We start from the raw sequence: 22,626 nt of genomic DNA on the forward strand, positions 1-22,626 counted from the left end.
TTCATGCTAACAAAACTCAGCAGCTGAAAGTAATACAGCTTCATGACTAATGGTGGGAAACTTGAGGCTATATCAATCTAGCAAGAGCGTTAATTAATCCAGTGACGAGATAACAGGTAATTAATAGCATTGTGCTGCAGGATGTAATCACACAGTCTGACTGCCCTGCAAACCAACACACTGAACTTCATTAATACCCTGACAAGTCTGATTGTGTGATGAAGGAAGAAGGTGTATGTGTGTGGGGGGGTGTTTCATCTCAGAACAGTTGCAAAGGACCATTGCTTCTTGTGATTCAAACAGCAGTGTTTAATTTCAAATGTGTTTACTGGGAAATATCAGCGACTCATCGGGATGATTCAAACCCCGAGGGACAAAACTGTTTGTTTTCAAGGATTATAACTTACACCATATCAACAACTGGAGGAAAATGTGGCATTTGAAAGACAAAGATTAGCCGTGCCCCAATTCTGGGACCATGCTCTTGGAGCGGTAATTGTCATACCTCACCAATGAGACCAAACCGATTCAGAATACAGGCCTTACTTGGACCAAATTTAAGGGTAATAAAGGTCATGACACCTTAATTATGGTGTAATAAGGTGTCATCAATTACTGCTGAATCTATCAGATAAAGTGGATCAATGAAAAGCAACTTAGTAACCAAGGTTCTTAAAGTGCACTGTGCAGACCGGTGATGGCTCCTTGTAACATTTTATGTGACCATAACAAAATGCACTACTATTCATCCATAGTTCATCTCATGGTATGATAGAGCAGCACAGATAGAGAGCATTTCTCTTCATCTGCAGGTCCTCTGTTGTATCCTTTGTAGCAGACTCAACCTTCCTAACTTTGACAAATACAGCTGGTGTAAAGAAATATAACGGCCTCCTGACTAATGGTAAAAAAACAAGCACAAAAATGAGAATTACCAACATAAAACAGCATCTACAAGTTTTCATTTCTCCAGTGCAGCCCTCAAGCCTGTGCTGGCACCTAAACTGGCACTCAGTCATCAAAACTTTGAGAACTCCCCACACTAGAGGCTATAAAATAATACAAGCCACACCAAATACTGTTTTCATTTTTGTGGCAGCTCTCTGCTATTGTGTTTGGTTTGTTGATTTGTCTTCTGGGCACAAAAATGCTGCACTTATTTAACACTGTTTCCACAAAGTTTAATTTTGACCACGCACACTACAATGCAAAGCCAGCATTTTTAACATTCAAACATTGTTTGGGGGATAGTCATCTTCTGCTAATGCAATCCAGAGTTGTTGGGATGGGGGGTGGAGCCTATCCCAGACAACCATTCACACTTGCACCTGCAGCCAATTTAGAATCACTAATTAGCTAACCTCATGCATGTCTTTGGACTGTGGGAGGAAGCCTGGAGAGAAGATGCAAAGTCCACACAAAAAGCAGAAAGGCAGAAACTGGATTCTTTCCTCTGACTTTCCTGGTGTGACATAACAGTGCTAAACACTACACCACTGTGCCACTTTCTTAGTTCACTGTATTCTCATGATCCTATCAAGATTAGCTGTTTTAAGGTTTACACCAAAAAAAACCCCACAACTGGCAAACTAACCATTTTCACACATATAGACACTGAGAACTGGGTCAGCACAGTGTCTGAAGTTGCCCTTTCTCACATGTGTCTTACTAATGAGAATACTCGGAGTACAAATTGCAGAAGGCCACGCACAGGACACCTACCTGTTTATCTGCACATTTACCTGCGCTGGTCTCACCAGGGTGCACCCAGATTTGTATTTGCAGTTGGACATTCATATGCAACCACAAATAGCAGTTAAACTGCTAATTAGTGCCACTCTGCATTCGCTAATTTATCTAAGCTAATATTTGCCATATGCTTGTTATTTAAAAAGTAATGATCTGCCAGTGTTGGGTTTGCAGCTCGCTGCGCTCAGGTGGCCACAACAATTGATTAAAGCAGGTTTAAACCAAGGGCACAAACAGAACCCAGAATTCCACTCACTCACTGTAACTCCTCCCATCGGGTGGTGAAATATTAGGTCCCTCTGGTCGAAGCGCACCTTCAAATATAATTAATTCCATCACCTATTAAAATTAAAAACAGGCAGCGAAGGACACAGGGTGTGAAAACTTAACTTAGCTTTCCGTCTGTGTGCTGCAAAGTTAGGGTTTTTTGCACTTTTTTGTACACCAAGGGCAAGTTTCTAAACCTCTCAGATGGACCTTTCCAGATTTTTTTTATTTATGGTTTTTTTTTCCTTTTTTTTTTTTTTTTACTGAAACTGAATGAAAAATTAATTAGTTTGAAAGCAGATATGAAAGAGGGGATTCATGCAGCTCGTACCAGTTGCTGATCCTGGGGTCCCCAGCCTGCATACTGAAGCTGAGCGTTTCGCACCTCTGGAGGGTTCAGGTTCCACGTTTCCCTGGGGTGCACAGACACGGGGGGGGGGGGGGGGGGGGGGGGGGGGGGGAACACTATCAGACAAAAGTGAAGACACATAAACACAATGACTGTCTGCTCCCAGCGATGCAGTGGCAGAGGAACAAGTGTACAACATCTGAGAACAAAGCTTTAAGTGTATCCATAAATACCACCGCTCTATAACAGTGTCACCTCTCCTTATTGGGAAAAGTGCTGCGCAGTGCAGGCTGCAGAATTAGAGGTGCCACTGCCTCTGTGTCTTTGTCTGGAACTCAGAATGAATGAGGACATCAGCGCAGGTGTTTTTTGACGCGGCACCACTGGGTGGCAGCATGTAAATAGATTTAAGCAGGAGAGGTGCTGACAGTGCTGTCATACTGTGACCTGGTGTGGAAGTAATTTAAAAGGGAAATAAGTAAGGTGGATAGTCACAGCACAAAAACGCCTCTAATATGACTTGGCAGGGGAGGCTTTTTAGCTAGATGTTTGTAGCACTTGATTAACTGGCAGTAGGTTTGCTCTTTTCTGTCACTGAATGGCAACAAGGTTCTAGGTTTGAACCTGCTCAGTGTACCTGCGTGGGTTTGCTCACAGTTACATTCATCATCTGGTAAACTGATGCTTCTAAACTGGATTTCCTGTATGTCTTGTTTTCACATCGCACTCTTCTAATGGTCTTCAATTATTTGCATGACAGGCAGATATGACAAAATAATCAAATACAGTGAACACCCGCCTATTCGCGGTTCAGTATTCACGGATTTTACTGTGGAACTTAACTTCAAATTATTCGAGGAAAATTTGCCTATATGCTGATTTTTTTTCATAGAGCACATCTAAAATATTTGCTAATTATTTTCATTAGGATGACAGGTTAAGGTATATTTGGTGTTTGAACTATTAAAATATGCAGTTACAAGTGTTTTCAGTGAAGTGGTCCCTAACCCTCGTGAATACCAGGGGGGCGAATGTACCTCAAATTTTTGTACACATTTGTGCCACAATGAGCTGATATCAGTTCCTGTTGAGCATACGTGGCGATCGGGACACACAGAGGGTACAGTGCTAACTGTGCCCAGCCCAGAAACAACTATCGACTGGACCTGCAAAGATACTACACCGGTAGCAAGAAACAGGAACCCAAAAACTTAGGGCATGCTGACCGCATCCAAGCTGCCAACGTTTCATTTTTAATGGATAAAAAAAGCAGTGATGAGCAGGTTTGTAGCTTTGTAACCTTGAATTCTGCGTGCACCTGTTTCTCTAGCAGAATCACTGTGAAAATTGCTGTGAAGTGCACTTTGGGACGGTTTTCACCAACTTTGCTGTCGGCTTTGAATTAATACTTAAACAGCAGCAGAAAGATCTTGTGCGCGGTCTCATTAGGATAGAGATTTGTGTCAGTCTGTGAAACTGTAGCCTGAGGTTTATACTGTTAACTTGTAATTACGTGACAATGCATCAGAGGCCATGTTGCAGAATAATGCAAAAGTAATGTAAAGAGTGGTACAAGAAGATACTTTCTTCTGGCAGCGACTAAGTAACATAATGAAATATGTTTCAGAATAACAAACAGTACCATTGTGATCCTATCTAAGTAAATGTTAAGAAAAAAGGTTTAATTGGTTTTCCTCTGTCACGTTTCTAGTTATAATAAAAAGCCGAGAACACACAGAAACATGAACACGGCAGGTTTAACCGCAGCAGTGAGAGCAAATTTTTCATTGTTACGTGTTCCTTTCTTTAGCTGTTTTTAACAGCTTAACGTTGAAGGACGAGAGATCTGCAAGATCTCTTGACATTGCAGAAAAAGGCTCATTTTCAACCCAAAGCAGTGCTATTAGTGTAACTTTCTTCTGTGAACTGTAGCTCATTTTGACAGGTGCATGCTGAATCTAATCCTTGCCCTGGTAATTTACCTTCTGTTTTTGAGCGCTTCTTAATTTGAGGTCTGTCGTCGCAGAGCTAACTCAGGACAGGGCAAATGAGGATAAACATCTGCCTATGTTGTGGCTATGGCTGACTACAGCTGCGATTTGAGGCTGCAGATTATCTGATAGCACCGTTTCGCTTTGCAGAGGCACAAGTGCAGGTTTGGAAGTAAACAGTGTGGTTGATGTCAGAGGTGCTTTGTGGGAGGTAGTTGGCAAAACAGGTGTAAATGAGTTTCTTTCACATTTTCACAGGCAGAAAGGTCAGGTGAGATAATATAAGAAAAACACAATTTTAATGGAGTGACTCAGCCCTGATGTGTACTTACGGCGTTTCCAGACTGCAGATGATGTAGAAGGCCGTGTAGGAATACTGGTACACCTGGAATGAGATGTAGGATATTTAACCTTGACCTTTTAATTCATGCCAATTCTTTGTTCTCATAGCAGAATCAATTAAGACATCATAATTGCCCTGTTTACTTATATTAAGTAAAACAGTGTCTTCTTTGAAAGTAAAGAAAGCAAAAACTGCATTAGGACCGATGACAATCAATCCTTTGAACTTAACAAGGACCCTTTTTATTTTAAAGCAGGTACTTTTGAGGAAACACTGTGAAGTGCTGCCATAAAATCTCAATAGTTTCCTCCTAAATTAAAAAAGAAGAAGAAGAAAAAGAAGAATGGCCTTGTCCCAAAGCCACAATGCTCCATATCAATATGACAGTATTTTTCATATCAGTACCAAAGGCTGACAGTAACCCACCATCCCCTGGAAATTCAAGGGTTTAATGTCTTATCTTGCTGCAGTGATGTTGTATACTCAACACTGGGTCAATACACTGTGACACCTCAGTAAGGCTGCAATTCAGTCACACATTTCTGGCCGCATCCAGCGGCATCTCTGATACTAGGTGCAGTTTGAGGAGGGGAAAAAAAACAGAAAAAGGATTCTTCAGTCAGAATAGTCAATATGGAGCCCAATTTACCATTTTGTTGTTGCGATATACTTATTTTTCTACGTGTGTGCTGTCAGAAAACAGTACGTGTGTGACATTGTGCACCTCTGGGCCACTTCCAGCACTGCTGCTATTTTTAGATCGGTGGCTGGAAGTCCCATTCTGACCACTCGCGGTCGGAGTTTGGGATTTCACCACGGAGCTCAAATTTGCCCAGAGCGAGAACATTAACTTCTGTGTCGAATTGGCCCGACTTTCATGTCGAAGATCATTGCTGGTAATGAGAGCTGTGTACCAAGACGCCAAGCAGGAGTTTCAAGTCGAAAAGTCCTCACTGTCCAAAGCCTGAAGGCAGTGCATGAGATCAGGAGTGCAACCAGGAGCAAGGTTGTTACTTGAATTTGTCCCCCAAGGTCTGACTGTCAGTGTAAAGTGCTACTGTAAAGCCCCGAGGCACTGCAGGGTGGACATTCGGTGCAAACGACCCGACCTGTGACTTCCAGGGAGTGATCAAAAAATAGCAGCGGCACTAGAAATGGTGAAAAGGACCACAACAACATAACCCTGAAGGATAGATCGACCTAATTTAAACCAGCTGATTTTGGATTTAATCGGCAGATCACACCACATTTATGCTGACCAGATTAACGACGGCTATGATGTGTCTTTGAAATCCTAACCTTTTAGTTTTTAAATGACAACAGTTTTTGTTACAGTCGGCACTCAGCAGTCAGACATTATGTATCCATGAACATTACCCAGTAGAGACCAGACATCTTCAGGAAGAGCGGTTGTCCATGTTTTATAATACAAGTGGGGTATTTAATAAAAACACGACCCATCCCGCATCTCATAGTGCATGAATGTGCGCCGACTGTGCTACTATGAGCATATAGCAGGAATGACTGTCATCTATCAAGGTGATGGCGGTCTAGTTGGATAGTAAATGCGAACACGTACATTCCACCACACTCGAGTGTGCTGTAATATCTTCAATTCATCTCAGGCAATAACACAAGGTTATACAGTGTTTCTGCCAGCATCCTTCATAAACTAACAATAGGAACCAGTTCTCTCTACAGTGACTAAGTGGTGACGCAGTAGTAAACAGGGAACTATCATCCAACTAAATGGATCAATATATTTGATCCACCTGTATCAGGAGCTCAAATGCTTTGATGCATATGATGGTGCTGCTGTTGATCTCATCTCCCTCTCCGCGAGGCCGTGTAGCACCGAGGGGTTTGTTTGTGTTTGTGCCTCTCTCAGTACAGTTCTGCTTGGCTGTGCTAGCCCCCGCCACCCTCGCTGACAGGCAGCGATGTGCGACAGGCCTTCACACCCCGCCATGATTACTTTCTCCCCCCCCACTGCCTATGCTTCATTGCAGGCCTACACCCCACCCCTCAGCAGAAGTGGCTGACATATTTGGCTGTCAGGTTGCTAATTCAAAAAACAAGCAAACAAATGAGATGCTCACCGGTGCAACATTGTAGGCCAGCAGCACATGCTTCAGGTCAGGAGACACCTCATACTTGCTGGCTTTGTACATTTCCTAGGAGTCAAAAGAAGGATGTTAGAAGAAGAAAAAAAATGCATACAATAAAAAGAAGAGACCTCCAATCACGCATGGCAGTTTTTCATTAAACTGGTCCTTAACTGACTGCGTTTGACAGATTGCTTGGTTCCTAAAGCAAATGGGAGCTGCATTAGTCTTTGCACTAGGGCTTGGTGATTTGATGGCAGACATAATGTTGCGTGTTGTCACCCAAGCTGCTGCGACACTGATGCTACATCTCCATTTTGACGTTTCACCAAGTGTTAAATATGCAGCTCACATTTCACTCCGAAAATGGATAATTTGTGGGGGGAAAAAAGCAACAACAAAAAAAGCTTTGGGTTCTTTGATTTGTTGACACTATTGTTTGAAATGTTTGAATTGAACTCATAGGCAATCATGGTCAGCCCTTCAGTGCTTTGATTGTAAGATGAAAAGACTTACAAATTTCTTGTTATGCACCAAGATGGTTTGCTCGTTGGTGTCAACGTTGAACTTGACGACGTCGCCGTCCTGATTGCGGTACAACAGCTCATTACCTGGATGATGAGACAGAAGACAGGAAGAAAAAAGTTAGACATCGCTAAGAACTTAAGGAAATTATAGACATATTGATAAAGCCAGAAATTAGCCCCTATATTCTGTCACAAGTTCTGCAAATTAAAAGTCTGGGTTCAAAAAAATATTTCCCTTCTAAAAATTAAGTAAAAGCAGACATGATAGCAGAAAAAACAGCCTTCATTTTTTTGTGTTAATGGAGTTGTTACCTGTCAGGGACACTGACAACATAATTAAATTTCAGAGGATGCTTCCACTTATTAGATTTTTAATATCAAAGGGATATTGAATTAGACTTGTTTGAGTTCCATCAGCAGCCAAAAAGAACTTCCTTTTTTTTTGTAATCAACCAGTATAACAATTATTAACAGGTCACTTAATGGCACGAATGCTTGTGCTTCAAAAGTGAAGCAGAGCAAAGATGTGCAGTAAAGGCAAAGACAGCAGGGCTGCCCAGTTGTCTGTGTCATGACTGTGATCGCAATTCTGATGCCAACAATTTGTCAGACTATGCCTTGTTATGTTTTTCTGGCCAAATGAAGAGCTCCGTCCTCAATAATAAACTGTCTGGCATCAGGCCTTTGTTTCACAGTGTGATTTTTACAGGATTAAAATCCAGTGTGAATGTATGCATTTTAATGAAGAGTGCAAGCTGCCTTATTTTTAGCTTTCACAAACCACCAACTACTCGCATTTTAACATTAACGTTAACGTTAATTTGAAACAAGACTTAAAATGTCTGTTTGGTACAATGCCAGTTTCAGTCATTACAGTGTGATAAAACATTTTTAATGACACGGACTAAAGAGCAGCTTTTATCTTTTTACCTCACCTTATTTACTGCTCAGATTTGATTAACACAGCATCAGATTTTAATTCAAATATTGCTCAGTCCTGATTAGTGCTTTGCCCAGTGTAGACACGCCCACCTACTGTATGAATTATAGTATCAATCAGAACTTTTTTCTTTTTTAAAATATTTTTTAGACCTTTTTCATCTAGAATTTCCAAATGTATTATTGAAATACGTTTACACTTAAAATTAAGTTTTTTTCATCTTTACATTACATTTGAAGTTGATCTTAAATTGTATAAACTAAGCTAAACTTACTCCGAACTATTTCATGGCTACCACTTTTTCCAATTTTAGCAAACTATCTCTGTTTATTTATAACTATTGACTTACTATTTCCTCCATTCATGCCCTGCCAGCTGCTAATCCATTTAACAGATATTCACCAATATTAAAGTTTTTCTCCATTATGCATGCCTAACAATTCAATTTAATTCATGGTGTTAACAATTTCAGCTGCTAATTAATAGTTCACCTTGATTTTTTTTTATTCTTAATTTTAGGCAGCCAGGGAAGGATAACTTTAATACAGCTACTGCCCCCTTTCACCTTCAATCTATCTCCGCTCCCCTGTCTTATTGCTTTAGTGATCCATAGGCACATGAGCAACCACGCCATTTGGTGAGGTAATTAGAACCCAGAGATTGTTATGCAGAGTGCTCTCTATCTGCTAGCATATCTAATTGTCCATTAGAGGTGACAAAATTACCATCACAATGGCTTTAATTCAGAACGTGCTTGGGAAAGCGGTTTCAGACATTTTTAGATAGGCATAGCCGAACGCCCCCTCAACAGCTTTTGTCTCCTTGTTAAAAACCATTGGCATACTAACAAGGGTAGAAAATGGACTCCTTCATGGAAATCATGGTGATAAATAAAAAGATGCTGTTTTTTCCCCCCATCATGAGTCATTATTTTAGTTTGACTTTGTTTGACATCTTGTTAAAGGTCTACTTTCGTATATGAAATGGTAATTGCTGAAGATCGCGGCTTGAATGAGTAAAAAAGGCAAAATGGTTATTAAATCAGATGCCAGGGAGATTGACAGGACTTTATTTTGCTTTGTGACACACTTTGTTTTCACAGTTGGGCTTAGGCTTAAATTCAGAGACCCGCATCTCTTTAAGGCACCTTTTTCATCTTTATTTCTCACCAAACTACTGATCTCCGTTAACCACACGCCTCGAGACACTTCACAGATACCACAGATCTCTCAAATCCTTCCCATCACCGCCCTTATATAAGCCCTCCTGCGGAGTTCATCATTTTAGACCTTATCATCACTCCTTCACCTCTCCTGCTCTTTGTTTTGTGCTCTTTCAAAGACACAAAGCCATCTATTCTTTCACAGGACCCTAGGCATTATGTCTTCCCTTCAATCTACCTCTTTCTAGCTCTCTCTCTTCCCCTGACATTCTCTCTCTTACTTTCCTCTCTGCCTTGACTTGCTGTGCATTAGCCCAGAGCGCTGTTTTCTCCTCTGATCTATACCTTTCCATGGCAGTATGTCTTATTAAAACAGCCTGCTGCCCTGGGCACAGCCCTAACCCAGCCTCACTCCAGGGAGTCAGAGGGAGCGGCAAGAAGGTGGGAGAGAGAGAGGCAGAGACGCAAGGCAACAAAACTTTAGTGAGGCAGACAGAAAGAAGGCCACAGATTTACATAAAGTTTGCATATGAGCTTTATGGACATCCTTTCTTGTATGTTTTTTAAATTTGGGCGGGGTGTGTGGACTGTCCTCCAGTCCACATCCTAATGTTTGCACAGGTTTCTGCATATTCATTTGAAAAATAAAGTAACAGCTACTAATTGAGGCTCGCCGAATTGAGCAGATTAACATTAATACAAAAAGATGAACAAACAGATGACAAATTAAACAAATTACACAAATTAAAACTGAACTCAATTTGTTCAGTGATCAAATTATCTTGATGGAAGTGGTCCCTTCCAGGATGACCATGCCTTCATTGATGAGGTTTGATGAGTATGAAGAATGGATCGGTTCTTACACAGAGCTTTTCTCCTCAACGCGCTTTATGCCACAAGCCTCATTCACCCATTCACAGAAGGACTTTTTTCTGTATCTGCATGCTGTCTTGCTAACTTTTACACTCCGATGAACAAAGTAGCAACTCGCGGTTCAGTATCTTGCCCAACGATATTGGGGCATGCAGAGTGGAGCAGCCAGGGATCAAACCACCAACCTTCCGATTAGTAGACAACCTACTCTAAGCTCCTCCTAAGCCTTAGCCAACAACCACTGTATATTATTCAGAACTGAATAATGGCCTTTGTGGTCACTAAATCCTAATCCCGCTCTTCACATCTAGGAGATTTTGTACAGACAGTACTTTCCAACATCATTAAAACACTAAATGAGGGAATATCTAGTGGAATAATACTGTTCCAACCCTCCAGTAGAGTATTAGAGGCTTACAGAATCAATACCAGTCAATATCATTACAATGAATTATTCTGCTGGTCCAATACCTTACTAAGGCATTTTACTAAGTCTAAGCGAACATCACTAGACACCTCGTTCTCTTGACACCTCTTCCAATACTTCAGAGAGGTCAGTGAAACATTCCGAAGGTGGTTAGGAGAGATAATCTCTCCAGCCTCTCCAGGGTCTTTTCTGGGGCCTCCTCACAGTTGGACAGTTCTAAAACACCAGGAAGCACCCAGATCAGATGCCAACCCAGCAAACGAAGTCATATTATCTAATAATTTATGGAAATCTAGAAAAAGATGAACTCTCAATCTATAGACATCCATCAAAGACATCCAACCCTAATGATGCTCTGCCATCACTTTTAACAGATGAGCTTGTTATGGTTGGTTCATGAATAGCTCCCTTTTCGCTCCATAATTTGCTCTTACTATCATTTTTTTTTCCAAGGCTGATGTTTGTTTCATGAGCGCATAAAACTTTGTTCAAAAATTCTACAGGTTCCTTAAATATGCCTTTGCAACCTGGCCTTTCTGTTTTTGAAGTTTTTCAGGGGTTTGCATCTTGTAGCTAATCCTCTGATGTTACGGTCATGAAGTATTGATTGTTGGCAAGGAAACATGTCCGTGTAAGTCCTGAGGAGCATTCTTGAGTGGCTGTGCAGTCATTAAGCTTGCAGTATGCATGGATTTCTGCTCCTTCACAAGACCTGTGCCTCTTCATCTACCAGCTCATTTGCCATTTTTTTAAATTTATTTTTGCATTACTGCTTTAATTCAGTAGTAAAATGCTGTTTCTTGCCAATCCATAGTCTTTAATATTCCTACAATAGATTTTTGCTTTTTGAGACACATTATGAAAACCTTAATTTCCATGGTAGCCTCTTTACTTCTCAAAATGAAGTGTAAACTTCTACTCTCATGTTTGATAAAATGGTAGATGACAAACAGCTGCGCAACAAACACGCAGCCATCAAGAGTTCCTTTTAAATTTAGGGACGTGTGTTAAGAGGGGGTGCATCAAGAGGGGGTGCATCTCAGGCCATTTATTTATTTTTTGTCAACAGTTGTGTTAATCTACTGAAATTAAGGCTGAAAATTGGTTGCATAATTGCTTGAGTTCTGATTAGACAGAAACATTGCTGGAGGCTCAGACAGTGAGAGACAAGGTAAACAAGCCAAAGCCCTTACGTCCTCTCAGTTGTGAGCTGGAGCAGCCAGATTTGTTTCAAAGCATTCTCCAACGTGTGCTGCTGCCTCACCTTTTGTACCTCATAAGTTCACTAGTGTCCACAATATACACTACAGCAAAATGGCTAAAAGATGTTTCTATCCATTTTAATTTTCAGCATTTGTTGTTGCAATCCTAGTTTTTAGCACCTCACCTGGTAAGTACAAGCTCATCATCATTATCAATATGACTGATGGCCTAACCTATGCAAACAAGACTCGCATTGTACCAAATTATCCATCCACCTGTCCTGACACTTCAGTAGCTTCACTGTACTCATTAAAATTCCATTCAAACTTTATGGTTCATGTGCAGAATGACAGGTTAATTAGAATGACAAATTAGGGAAGACTAGTTAATACTACTTCAAGGAAAATTGACTCTAGTAGTCTCTCAAAGTTAAAGGCAATCCATAATGCTCATTTTCAGCTCCATATTTAAATGTTACAGTAGCTCTGTGAGTGGTCAGGCTGTCTGAAATAACGTGACATCATACATAGACATTACAAAAAAAGTAACAACACTGTAACAGTTCGGTGTTAAGATTTTTTTTAATACAATGCTGCTCATTTTTCTGCTTGTCTGAGATCTTTATCCGACTTGAGATTTTTCGAGAAGACATAACACTTCATTCACTGCATTCACTGTTCTCCTGAGCGTGTTCCTGGGTGAGCAGAGTCTTTAACAAGCATGTTATCAGAAACAAAACCACAAAAGCTTTATTAATCCCAGCAGGGGGATCGTGCTGTAACAGTTGCTCAAGATTGTCGAGGCTGTAAATCACACAAGAATACAACACAATATAGTACAACAAATCCATGAAAGCACTGGAAGGCCTTGTCTTGGATTTTATAACAGGAAGGTAGAAGGTAAGAAGTCACCAAAGTTGTATAAGTAAACCAACAAAAAAGGAAAAAAAAAGACATAATTCAGTTACTGTTGTAACTACTCCTTACCCTAACCATGAAGTGTGAGCACAGATTATTCTCAACTGTCCTCTCATCCTGAGCATAAAAGCAATACATATAAAGAAATAATTTATACATCACAAAAGGGAATAGAAATATATAGTGCTTTAATGGCCCTAACCTTGAACAGTTCCCTCCACATAATACATCACCATGTGATTAAAAACCGCAGTGAAACGGGTAGTTTCTTTGGGCTATATTATAAGCCCTGAGGTGAGCCAGGGTTGCAGTGTTAAGTTCTGGATGAAATGGGATTTTTCTTGTCAGTTCCAGGTCATTTGTCCATGCCCAAGGCTGTGCATGATGACTGGTTTGAAAGTGACACAAGCTGCTGGGGAAAATTATAGTGTCTGTCAGTGGCTAACTAAAATGAAGTCTCCAATACAGAAATACAGCCCTAAAGCTTAGATGTGCAGTAAAATATAGGTTAATAAAAAATTCAACAGGAATTTTAATTAAAAATCGCCCTTTATATTTCTAGTAATTTGGCTTCTTTCATCTATGGCTCTTCAAAGGGTATTCCCCATAATAAATGTGTTTATTTATCTCCACTGCTGTAAAGCAGGACAAGCAGCACCATGGAATTCAAATTCTATTTTTGACTTACTTGATAAATGAGTGTGCTACCAAATGAATGGCAGGGCAAACAAATGAGCAAAAACCTCAAATATGAACTCGCTGAGAACACATGAAACCACCCACGGCTACAGCCAACCTGCTTTTGGCCAGTTTTCACAGTGGAAGTCATTTATGTTTATCAGGAATGCCAATCAGTCTTGCCTGTTGGCCTCATTACTCACTGACACTTCAGCTTCTCAATCTACCACCAGCATTGGAAAAAAAAAACAAACAAACAAAAAAAAAAAACACATGCCAATTTATTTCTGCTTCACGCTGTTTAACATTAGGGATAAAGAGAAAGTCTTTCTTTGTAATTATCTGATTTACTTGGACCTTGAGTATATCAAGGCAGTAGGGGGGGCGGTAAAAAAATAAAAAAAGGAATCTACAGATCAGAGAAATCAGCGCTATGTTTAAAGAACTAAACACTGAATAGACCGTTTACATCAGGATCCCGCAGAGAGCACTCTTACTTTAGACAAGGCAAGTTAGTGTCAGTCAGACCTGCTATAGGCAAACCCAGTTTCTTTCCCTTTTGCAGTGATTAGACCACCCCAAGTCTTCCGTTTCAAGCTGTTGCTGCAAACCACTTTGAAACACACCTTTTCACAAGGTGTGCTGCAAAGTGGCTTGTAGATGTGCAGTAAATGTAAGCACAACAGCAGTTTAAATAAAACAAACTATTTGAGATTTGATATTGTTTAGACAGCCAACACACATTTAATAAAAACAGAAGTGAGAGAAGTGGAGTTGAGAATTTGCAAAACATGAAGTCCTCAAAAACTCTCCCCTCACCTAACTCCATATTCCCTTCAAGATGACTCCCACAGGCTTTTAAAAGTGTTTTCAGGGCACCTCCATCCACTTAGACCTTATTGCTTTTTGTTGCCTATCAACTCAATTTGAAATGAACCCTTCAGTACTATTATTGATTTACCTCACTGCCAAAGAAGTGACAGTCATTTCATCAGTTCCAGCTGCTCATGTACACCTCATAAACCCATACACTCTGTCGCTGTTTGATTTGCACGGCTTCAATGCGCTTTAGCCTTCAATGTGTGTTATAGTGCAGCACTGCTGTGTTTCTTTGTGCTTGCAAACAAATTACTGAACTTGGATAGAAAATTAAAAAAAAATGCATATGCTCATAATAATTAAAATCATTTTGGGGGGGGCAAATTCTAAACAAACTATTAATGACACAAAACACAGCAGTGATCAGCCGGTCTTGTTTAAAAAGATATTACAGTTAGACACCTCACTGTTCAAATAAACACTTATTCATTATTCACAAAGTAAATCATACAACCGTTTGAATCCGAATGTTGACAAGTACATAATAATTGCATGTGGATTCATTAGAAAAAAAAATGCTCCAAGCATAAATAACTGTGTTTGAACACAATTATCCGACAGGCTTCTAGCTGCTGGGGGATGCTCACAGTGTTTTATCAATGTAATACAAACACAGCTAGGCTAGAATCCTCAATGATATGGCAGATATGAAGCTGCTGATTTAAATGATTATAATTGTACACCATGTGCAATAAGTATTATAAGGATTATTGTAATCTGTATAAGGTTATGTATTCTAACTGCATACACAATGATTAAGCATATGTAACTATAAAATCATGAGAATACCATAAACAAAGTCTATATGAAGTAATTAGTCGTAGTTGTAGCTGCTGAAGAGAGTGAAAACAAATTCTGACGTGTTATTTTATAATGACGTTATGTGTACTTCTGTTAATTAACATCAATTCTGTCTTCTGCAACAAGAAGCAGGCAGCACAACTGGTGTTTTTCAAGCACATTTGCTCATTATTATCATGCAGCAATGTGGTGCTGAGGGACTAGACTGTTAAAAGTATTTTTTAAAATTAAGAACGGCTGTAAAAACAAGAAGAAACAGCATGTGAAAGCAGCTTAACTGAGTCAGACAGCTGGAAACATCAAAAAGGCAAAAAGACTAAATGTGATGCAGCTAGCTGAATCAGGTAACTAGCTGATTAAGCTATCTTCAGAAGCCTGTTAATTCATAACTAGATATATATATATATATAAAAAAAAAAAAATTCCCCACTCGCCCCTGCGGGCGGTTTATCCTTCAAGCTCGGGTCCTCTACCAGAGGCCTGGGAGCTTGAGGCTCCTGCGCAGTATCTTAGCTGTTCCCAGGACTGCGCTCTTCTGGACAGAGATCTCCGATGTTGTTCCCGGGATCTGCTGGAGCCACTCGCCTAGCTTGGGAGTCACTGCACCTAGTGCTCCGATTACCACGGGGACCACCGTTACCTTCACCCTCCACATCTTCTCGAGCTCTTCTCTGAGCCCTTGGTATTTCTCCAGCTTCTCGTGTTCCTTCTTTCTGATGTTGCTGACATTCGGAACTGCTAGATCGATCACTACGGCCGTCTTCTTCTGTTTGTCTACCACCACTATGTCCGGTTGGTTAGCGACCACCATTTTGTCCGTCTGTATCTGGAATCATCAGAGATGATAAGATCCACAGGATCTTAGCTCGGTCATTCTCCATCACCCTTGGGGGCATCTCCCATTTTGACCTCGGGACTTCCAGGTTATACTCGGCACAGATGTTCCTGTACACTATGCCGGCCACTTGGTTATGGCGTTCCATGTATGCCTTGCCTGCTAGCATCTTGCACCCTGCTGTTATGTGCTGGATTGTCTCTGGGGCATCTTTACACAGCCTGCACCTGGGGTCTTGCCTGGTGTGATAGACCCCAGCCTCTATGGATCTTGTGCTCAGAGCTTGTTCTTGTGCTGCCATGATTAGTGCCTCTGTGCTGTCTTTCAGTCCAGCTTTGTCCAGCCACTGGTAGGATTTCTGGATATCAGCCACCTCCTCTATCTGCCGGTGGTACATACCGTGCAGGGGCCTGTCCTTCCATGATGGTTCCTCGCCTTCCTCCTCTTTCTTGGGTTTCTGCTGCCTGAGGTATTCACTGAGCACGCTGTCAGTTGGGGCCATCTTCGTGATGTATTCGTGGATGTTTCTTGTCTCATCCTGGACTGTGGTGCTGACACTCACCAGTCCCCGGCCTCCTTCCTTCCGCTTATCATACAGCCTCAGGATGCTGGACTTCGGGTGAAACCCTCCATGCATGGTAAGGAGTTTTCTTGTCTTTATGTCAGTGGCTTCTATCTCCTCCTTTGGCCAGCCTATTACCCCAGCAGGGTACCTGATCACGGGCAGGGCGTAGGTGTTGATGGCCCGGATCTTGTTCTTACCGTTCAGCTGACTCCTCAGGACTTGCCTGACCCTCTGCAGGTACTTGGTGGTTTCAGCTTTCCTAGCGGCCTCTACATGGTTACCTACCTTCCCTCTCTTTGTTACCATCCGACTACACTTCTCCAATCCGAACGACATCCCGATGTCATTGCTGTATATCCTGGTGGTGTGGATCAGTGAATCGATGTCTCGTTCACTCTTGGCATACAGCTTGATGTCATCCATGTACAGGAGGTGGCTGACAACTGCTCCATTCCGTAGTCGGTATCTGTAGCCAGTCTTGTCAATGATCGCACTGAGGGGGTTCAGGCCTATGCAGAGCAGCAGTGGGGACAGGGCATCTCCTTGGTAGATCCCGCACTTGATGGTGACTTGTGCTATGGGCTTTGAGTTGGCCTCTAGTGTTGTACACCACATACCCATTGAGTTCCCGATGAAGGCTCTCAGGGTCCTGTTGATCTTGTACAATTCTAGGCATTCCAGGATCCAGGCAGTGCACAGGTTGGTCAGTCTGGTCTTGCAGTCTCGGCTGCTCAGTTTACCAGTAGCTGGTGTTTTGCGCCTCTGGTATTCTTGCCCATACCTTTCTGTGCCCCGCTCATGTATTGACCCATGTGCCTGTACATCTTAGCCACTATGATGGCTCCTGACAGGAGCTTCCACGTGGTGCTGAGGCAGGTTATTGGTCGGTCTGGGGGTCCTTGAGGATCAGGACTGTCCGGCCTTCGGTTAGCCATTCTGGGTGTCTCTCGTCAACTAGAAGCTGGTTCATTTGTGCTGCAGGCGCTCGTGGAGTGCAGTCAGCTTCTTCAGCCAGTAGGCGTGAACCATATCAGGGCCTGGTGCTGTCCAACTCTTCATACTATCATATCTGCATACATATCTGCCACTGTGATGATTACTGGACCCTGTTCAGGGAGGTCGCTGTGGTCTGCCCTCAAATCCACTAGCCACTGAGCATTGCTGTTATGGGTTGCGTCCTTCTCCCATATCCTCTTCCAGTATTGTTCTGTCTCCTGTTCTCATATTGTTCCCCTGCCACTGAGAGTACACCTTGACTGGTTCCGTGGAGAACAGCTGGTTTATTCTCCTGCCTTCTATCTCTCTGGTGTACCTCTTCAAGCGGCTGGCCAAGGTTGTGTTGTTGCTTGGCAGTTTCCAAGGCCTCAGATATGGACAGCTACCTGTACTTCTTAGGCACCTTCTTCATTGTGCCTTTCTGCAACTCCGATAATCGGCTACCTACGGGGCAGGGATAGCTCAGTAGGTAAAGCGGTTGCACCTTGATCGGAAGGTCAGGGGTTCGAATCCCCTGAATGGCTACCCTGAGGTACCCCTGAGCAAAATACCATCCCCACACACTGCTCCCCAGGCGCTGCACTGGTGGCTGCCCACTGCTTCACTGAGTGCTATATATATATATATACATATACACACACATACACATATACATATACACACACACACACATATACACATATACACACACACACACATATATATACACACACACACACACACACACACACACACATATATATATATATATATATATACATATATACACACACATATATATACACACACACACTTTTAAACATGTACTGAAAGATATTTTTTAAAATAAAAAATAAAAATCTAAAAATTAATCAAGTTGTTTTCATAATGATTCTATTAAATTAATATTGTAACATAAAACTTGACTTTTGTGAAAGAAAACAATTACTATTTCTTCATGTACAAAAGAACTTTGGTTAAATGTGGTGGTTCAAAACCCAGTTCAATTTGAGGGTTACAGTAGTAGCACTGTAACTACAGGGTCTTATTGATTAGATTTTGTCTGTCTTAGGCCTCAGTTGTATAGTACTAGCAACTGGCTGCTGACTCTCTGGCAAATACCGTTTGCTAGGGAAAAATGTGTATTCCCTGACTGGTTGCTAGAGGTTGCTGGTAGTTGTTAAGTGAAACTCATTCTAAGAAAGTGAATAGTGCTGCAGTGACAAACTTCCTTGTGCTTTAGTCTCCTATAGATCAAAGTGGGTTTCCATAGACTGTGCAAACACTTGCCAGCTATTTACTGAGCAATAGTGAAAGAGTGAAAAGTGCAACTCAAAATGGAAAGAAAAGCATTTACTGTTAAAGCATAATGAATGCCTTTTGATATATGTTGGGTGCAGCGGTAAGGCACAACTTCTAATCTTGGATTTTGAAGTTTGTCAAGTTTGTCTACCCCTTAGGGAGTAGTTGGCAAATGTTTGCTTACAGGTGGCTTCTTCCAAAAAAAATAATGGGGAATGGCAACCAAAGCAATCACAAGGAGGTTTCTGGAGCAGTGCCCTCTTAGTGACCAATTTCACCTAATGACTGCCAGCACTCTCTAAAACCAGCACTTGCCAACTGGTTGGAGAATGAAAATTTTTTTGCTACCGCCCAGAGCTTGTCATAGTGTCACCAATCCACAAGGTTCCACAACCACGTAGAAAGTTTAAACCTGCAGACAGAGCATTTCAAAACACTGTAGTCCTTGTCAGTTTAAGACCTTGCCTCTTCCCCTGAGGCTGGGCTCTGGCTGATAAAAATTGCAGTACTAAGATTTGACCTCAGTAAAACAGAATTTTAAAACTAAAGTCAAGGGCTGTTGAGTGCAAATGAATCCCTTTTTTAAAGATTTGATCACTGGTTTATGTGAGAATTTTTATATCACAGGCTCTTTTCTCTGCTTTATTTTTAAAACAAGAAATACAAAACTGTATTCAAAGGAGAATCATAGAAACATGTATCTGTGCAACTTATTTTTAGGATGATTCCAAAGTTGCACAAACCAAGAGTGGAAGATCTGCCTTTCAGTTTTTTTGTTGCTTGAAAGTTGGATCAAAGATGACATCCAACTGTTCAGAAGTTGCCTTGACGTTAGGCAGCTACGGTGTTAAGAGACTGATGAATCTGTCATGAGACACACAGAAGCAACTATATAAATTCCAAAGTCTGTTTCTGTATCAGATGCTTTCTTTTTACTTGCATGTTTTTTTTGTTTTGTTTTTCCCTAGAAATTAAAAACACATCAGTATATTTTACAGCTTGTTTCTGTCAAGCAACTAGTTGTTGTACCACCCTTCACTGCTGTCTCAAGGTTGAAAAGCATGAAAGATTGAACTTCAGTCTGTGCAAACACATCCTTTCCAATTACGCATCAAACATATGGTAAAATTAGAGAAGCTCAAAGGGAGAAACGTACACCTGCTCGTTCTCGTATTGGTAGCATTCTAAAAAAAGCTGATTTTCTGTGACATTGAATAACAACTGGATACGTACACTGACTATATGGGCTAATTTTATATATCTCAGTTGTAGGAAAGAGGCCCATTGCAGAACTCCATTCCTCACGTTGTGTCATGGGAGCACACTAATGAAAGATCATAAAGGGACTGAAGCAACTGTCTACTCTTTTTCCCAATGTGAACCCTTTACATAAATACTGTGCATCACTTGAAACAAGGCTGTTGTGCATGCATTAAAAGCCCACACAGTGACGAAACAAACACCAGTACGCGTCACCCATATCGAAATCACAGTCACGAGCCCCTCTCAAAGTCACGGCGATATCCCTTTTGTGAAGCCCTGACTGGTTGGCCTCTTTACAAATGGCTCCCCTTTAACCATATTTAACAAACATCAGTGAGACAAGAGGTATCCTGGAGCGGCAAACAAGAGGAACGTGGCCATTAAAATGGCAAACAGCTGCTGTGAGCGCTTGCGTCGCATCCCACAGGGCTGGCTTCACCTTGATGGTGCGAGAATGATGTTGATGCCATGCCTGTTTGATTCAGATGGAGTGGTAAAAAAAGAGGCATATGTGAGAGATCAGTGCTAACTGTGCAATTACCTAACCAGGGAGACAGTGATGGCCTTATGGCATGATTAGAATATTGATGAAGAGGGCAGGGTAAAGGAGTTTATAGTGTTTAAATGAGATATATCACAAAACTTGAGGATAATTTAAGTTGATTATAACTTGGCCACTGTTCCTGTTGATAAGATGTAGAAAGATAACTACAGTAAAGGTATATGTTGAAGAGATCAGCGGACAGCACGTAAATGAGCCCAGTCAGCAAGCTTATAAAGCCAATTTATTTTGCAATAAAACTGAAAGTGAGGAAACTTATTCATAATAAAACCAGATAGTTTGCCGGGGGAACAAAATGGATGTTTACCATTCACATAGTTCAAAAGATAAATTTTCTATTTGCCTTTGTTTTTATTTCTGAATATGTTTAGTTAGAGCCATGTTCTGACAAGTAACAGCATGACGGCACTCCCACTGTGCTGGCACAGCAGAGCTGACAGCACAGAGCCCCAGCAAAGACAAAAAAATACCTAAGAAAGTTTAACCTAGCTGCACTGGCAAATGAAAAGCTTTCAGGTGTACATCCCTGACAGATTTCTTTGTAAAGTAGAGCAGGATATTTTTTACTGTTTGAATGATTGCTGCAACAGAAGATAAAATAACTCACGGCAATCTCAATAGATGTAAAAACAGTGCCGGCTGTTTTTGCTAAATAACCATCATGGATTGTATTTCATTTGGATACTTCAACCTGAAGCAACAACACAATGCCCACAGCAATGAGCTTTTAATTATAAAAACATAAAACCTGCTAACTTGGAGGTTTGTTTAAAACCTGTATGACTGTTTAACGGCTTGTCTTTCATGCTGTCTGCCTTCTGTTTTGACAATTTTCCTACATACTCAGATTTCGGCAATCACTTGGTAAGCTAAATAAAATAAAGATGGGAACAATAGCCAAAGGCACTAATGACCCAAATTGTGATAAACTTAAGAAAAAGCATCAAAATGAAGAAAGAATCACAATCTCTGCAACCTTTGTTAGAAGCAGATAAGAGCCCCTAATGAGGCTTAAGTATAGCATATATTTAAGCTAATGCTATTGGACAAGATATGAGGAAGCATTATGGCCTCATAAAAACAGCCTAATATACAATCATTATGGATTCTCAAGGTTATATTTAGTCTATCTCCAGGGAATTGATTGATAGATGGAGACCGGGGGCAAAACATAAAACTGAGCTAAATTAGGTTTTTAAAAAATCCATTTCAGCCTCCAACAAAGGAAGCCATTATTGTAAATTCCTCGAAACAGCCCTGAAAGCATGCAAGTTGGATGAGCACTCCATCTACTAAAATGGCACACTAACAAAGAAAAAATACAGCTTCTGGGTCTGTCTGCCTCCCTCCCTGCTCCTTGTGAGGTGTATCTAATGGTATACTGAATATACCTCGAGATCAAGGATCAAACTGTCAACAGCACAAAAAAAGGGAGAGGATGAAAGAGTGAACTTTTTTCTAATGATAAGCCTAAAGCTTCTTGGTGAATGCTGTGGTGTGTATGGATTCTTGCAAATCTTCTTTTCTGTAAAGCACTACTCTTCTTTGACTTCGTGCTAAAAAAAAGGTTAAGAGAAGCAGAAAATGAGCACTATTAATTTTCATCAATCATACTGGTCTTCATTCAACCACACCTCTTCTGCCACAGTTTGAACCTTTGCTGAAAACATCCAAGAACAGATGTTTGCTTCCAGATGTGTACAGCACTACTGCAGATTGTGATATCCATCATGATTCACTCAAGCATGATCCATTTGTTTACAACTTCTGGGTCACAGCTAGTAACGACAACAAATCAGCCACATGAGAGACGGCTCATCCTTAAGCACATATGGGGAACTGCGGCTAAAACAAACAGACAAATCCAACAGAAATTTATTCAGCTTGTCATCTGAGATCCAGAGGAACGGCAT

At 41.1% G+C, this 22,626-nt stretch overlaps 1 protein-coding gene across 6 annotated transcripts in view; it reads right to left on the minus strand.

The window, feature by feature from the left end:
- Positions 1–22,626, minus strand: part of dpp6a (dipeptidyl-peptidase 6a) — a 248,968-nt gene that overhangs the window by 32,438 nt on the left and 193,904 nt on the right. For all 6 annotated transcript variants that reach the window (XM_005449089.3, XM_005449090.4, XM_019362999.2 and 3 more), the window contains 4 exons: positions 7,321–7,415; positions 6,799–6,873; positions 4,689–4,741; positions 2,348–2,429 (listed from right to left, as the gene is read on the minus strand). In XM_005449089.3, the coding sequence (XP_005449146.1) occupies positions 2,348–2,429; positions 4,689–4,741; positions 6,799–6,873; positions 7,321–7,415 (305 nt within the window). The remainder of the gene's footprint in view (positions 1–2,347; positions 2,430–4,688; positions 4,742–6,798; positions 6,874–7,320; positions 7,416–22,626) is intronic.

The sequence above is a fragment of the Oreochromis niloticus genome, linkage group LG9, assembly GCF_001858045.2.
Source record: "Oreochromis niloticus isolate F11D_XX linkage group LG9, O_niloticus_UMD_NMBU, whole genome shotgun sequence".
In the NCBI taxonomy this organism is placed as follows: domain Eukaryota; kingdom Metazoa; phylum Chordata; class Actinopteri; order Cichliformes; family Cichlidae; genus Oreochromis; species Oreochromis niloticus.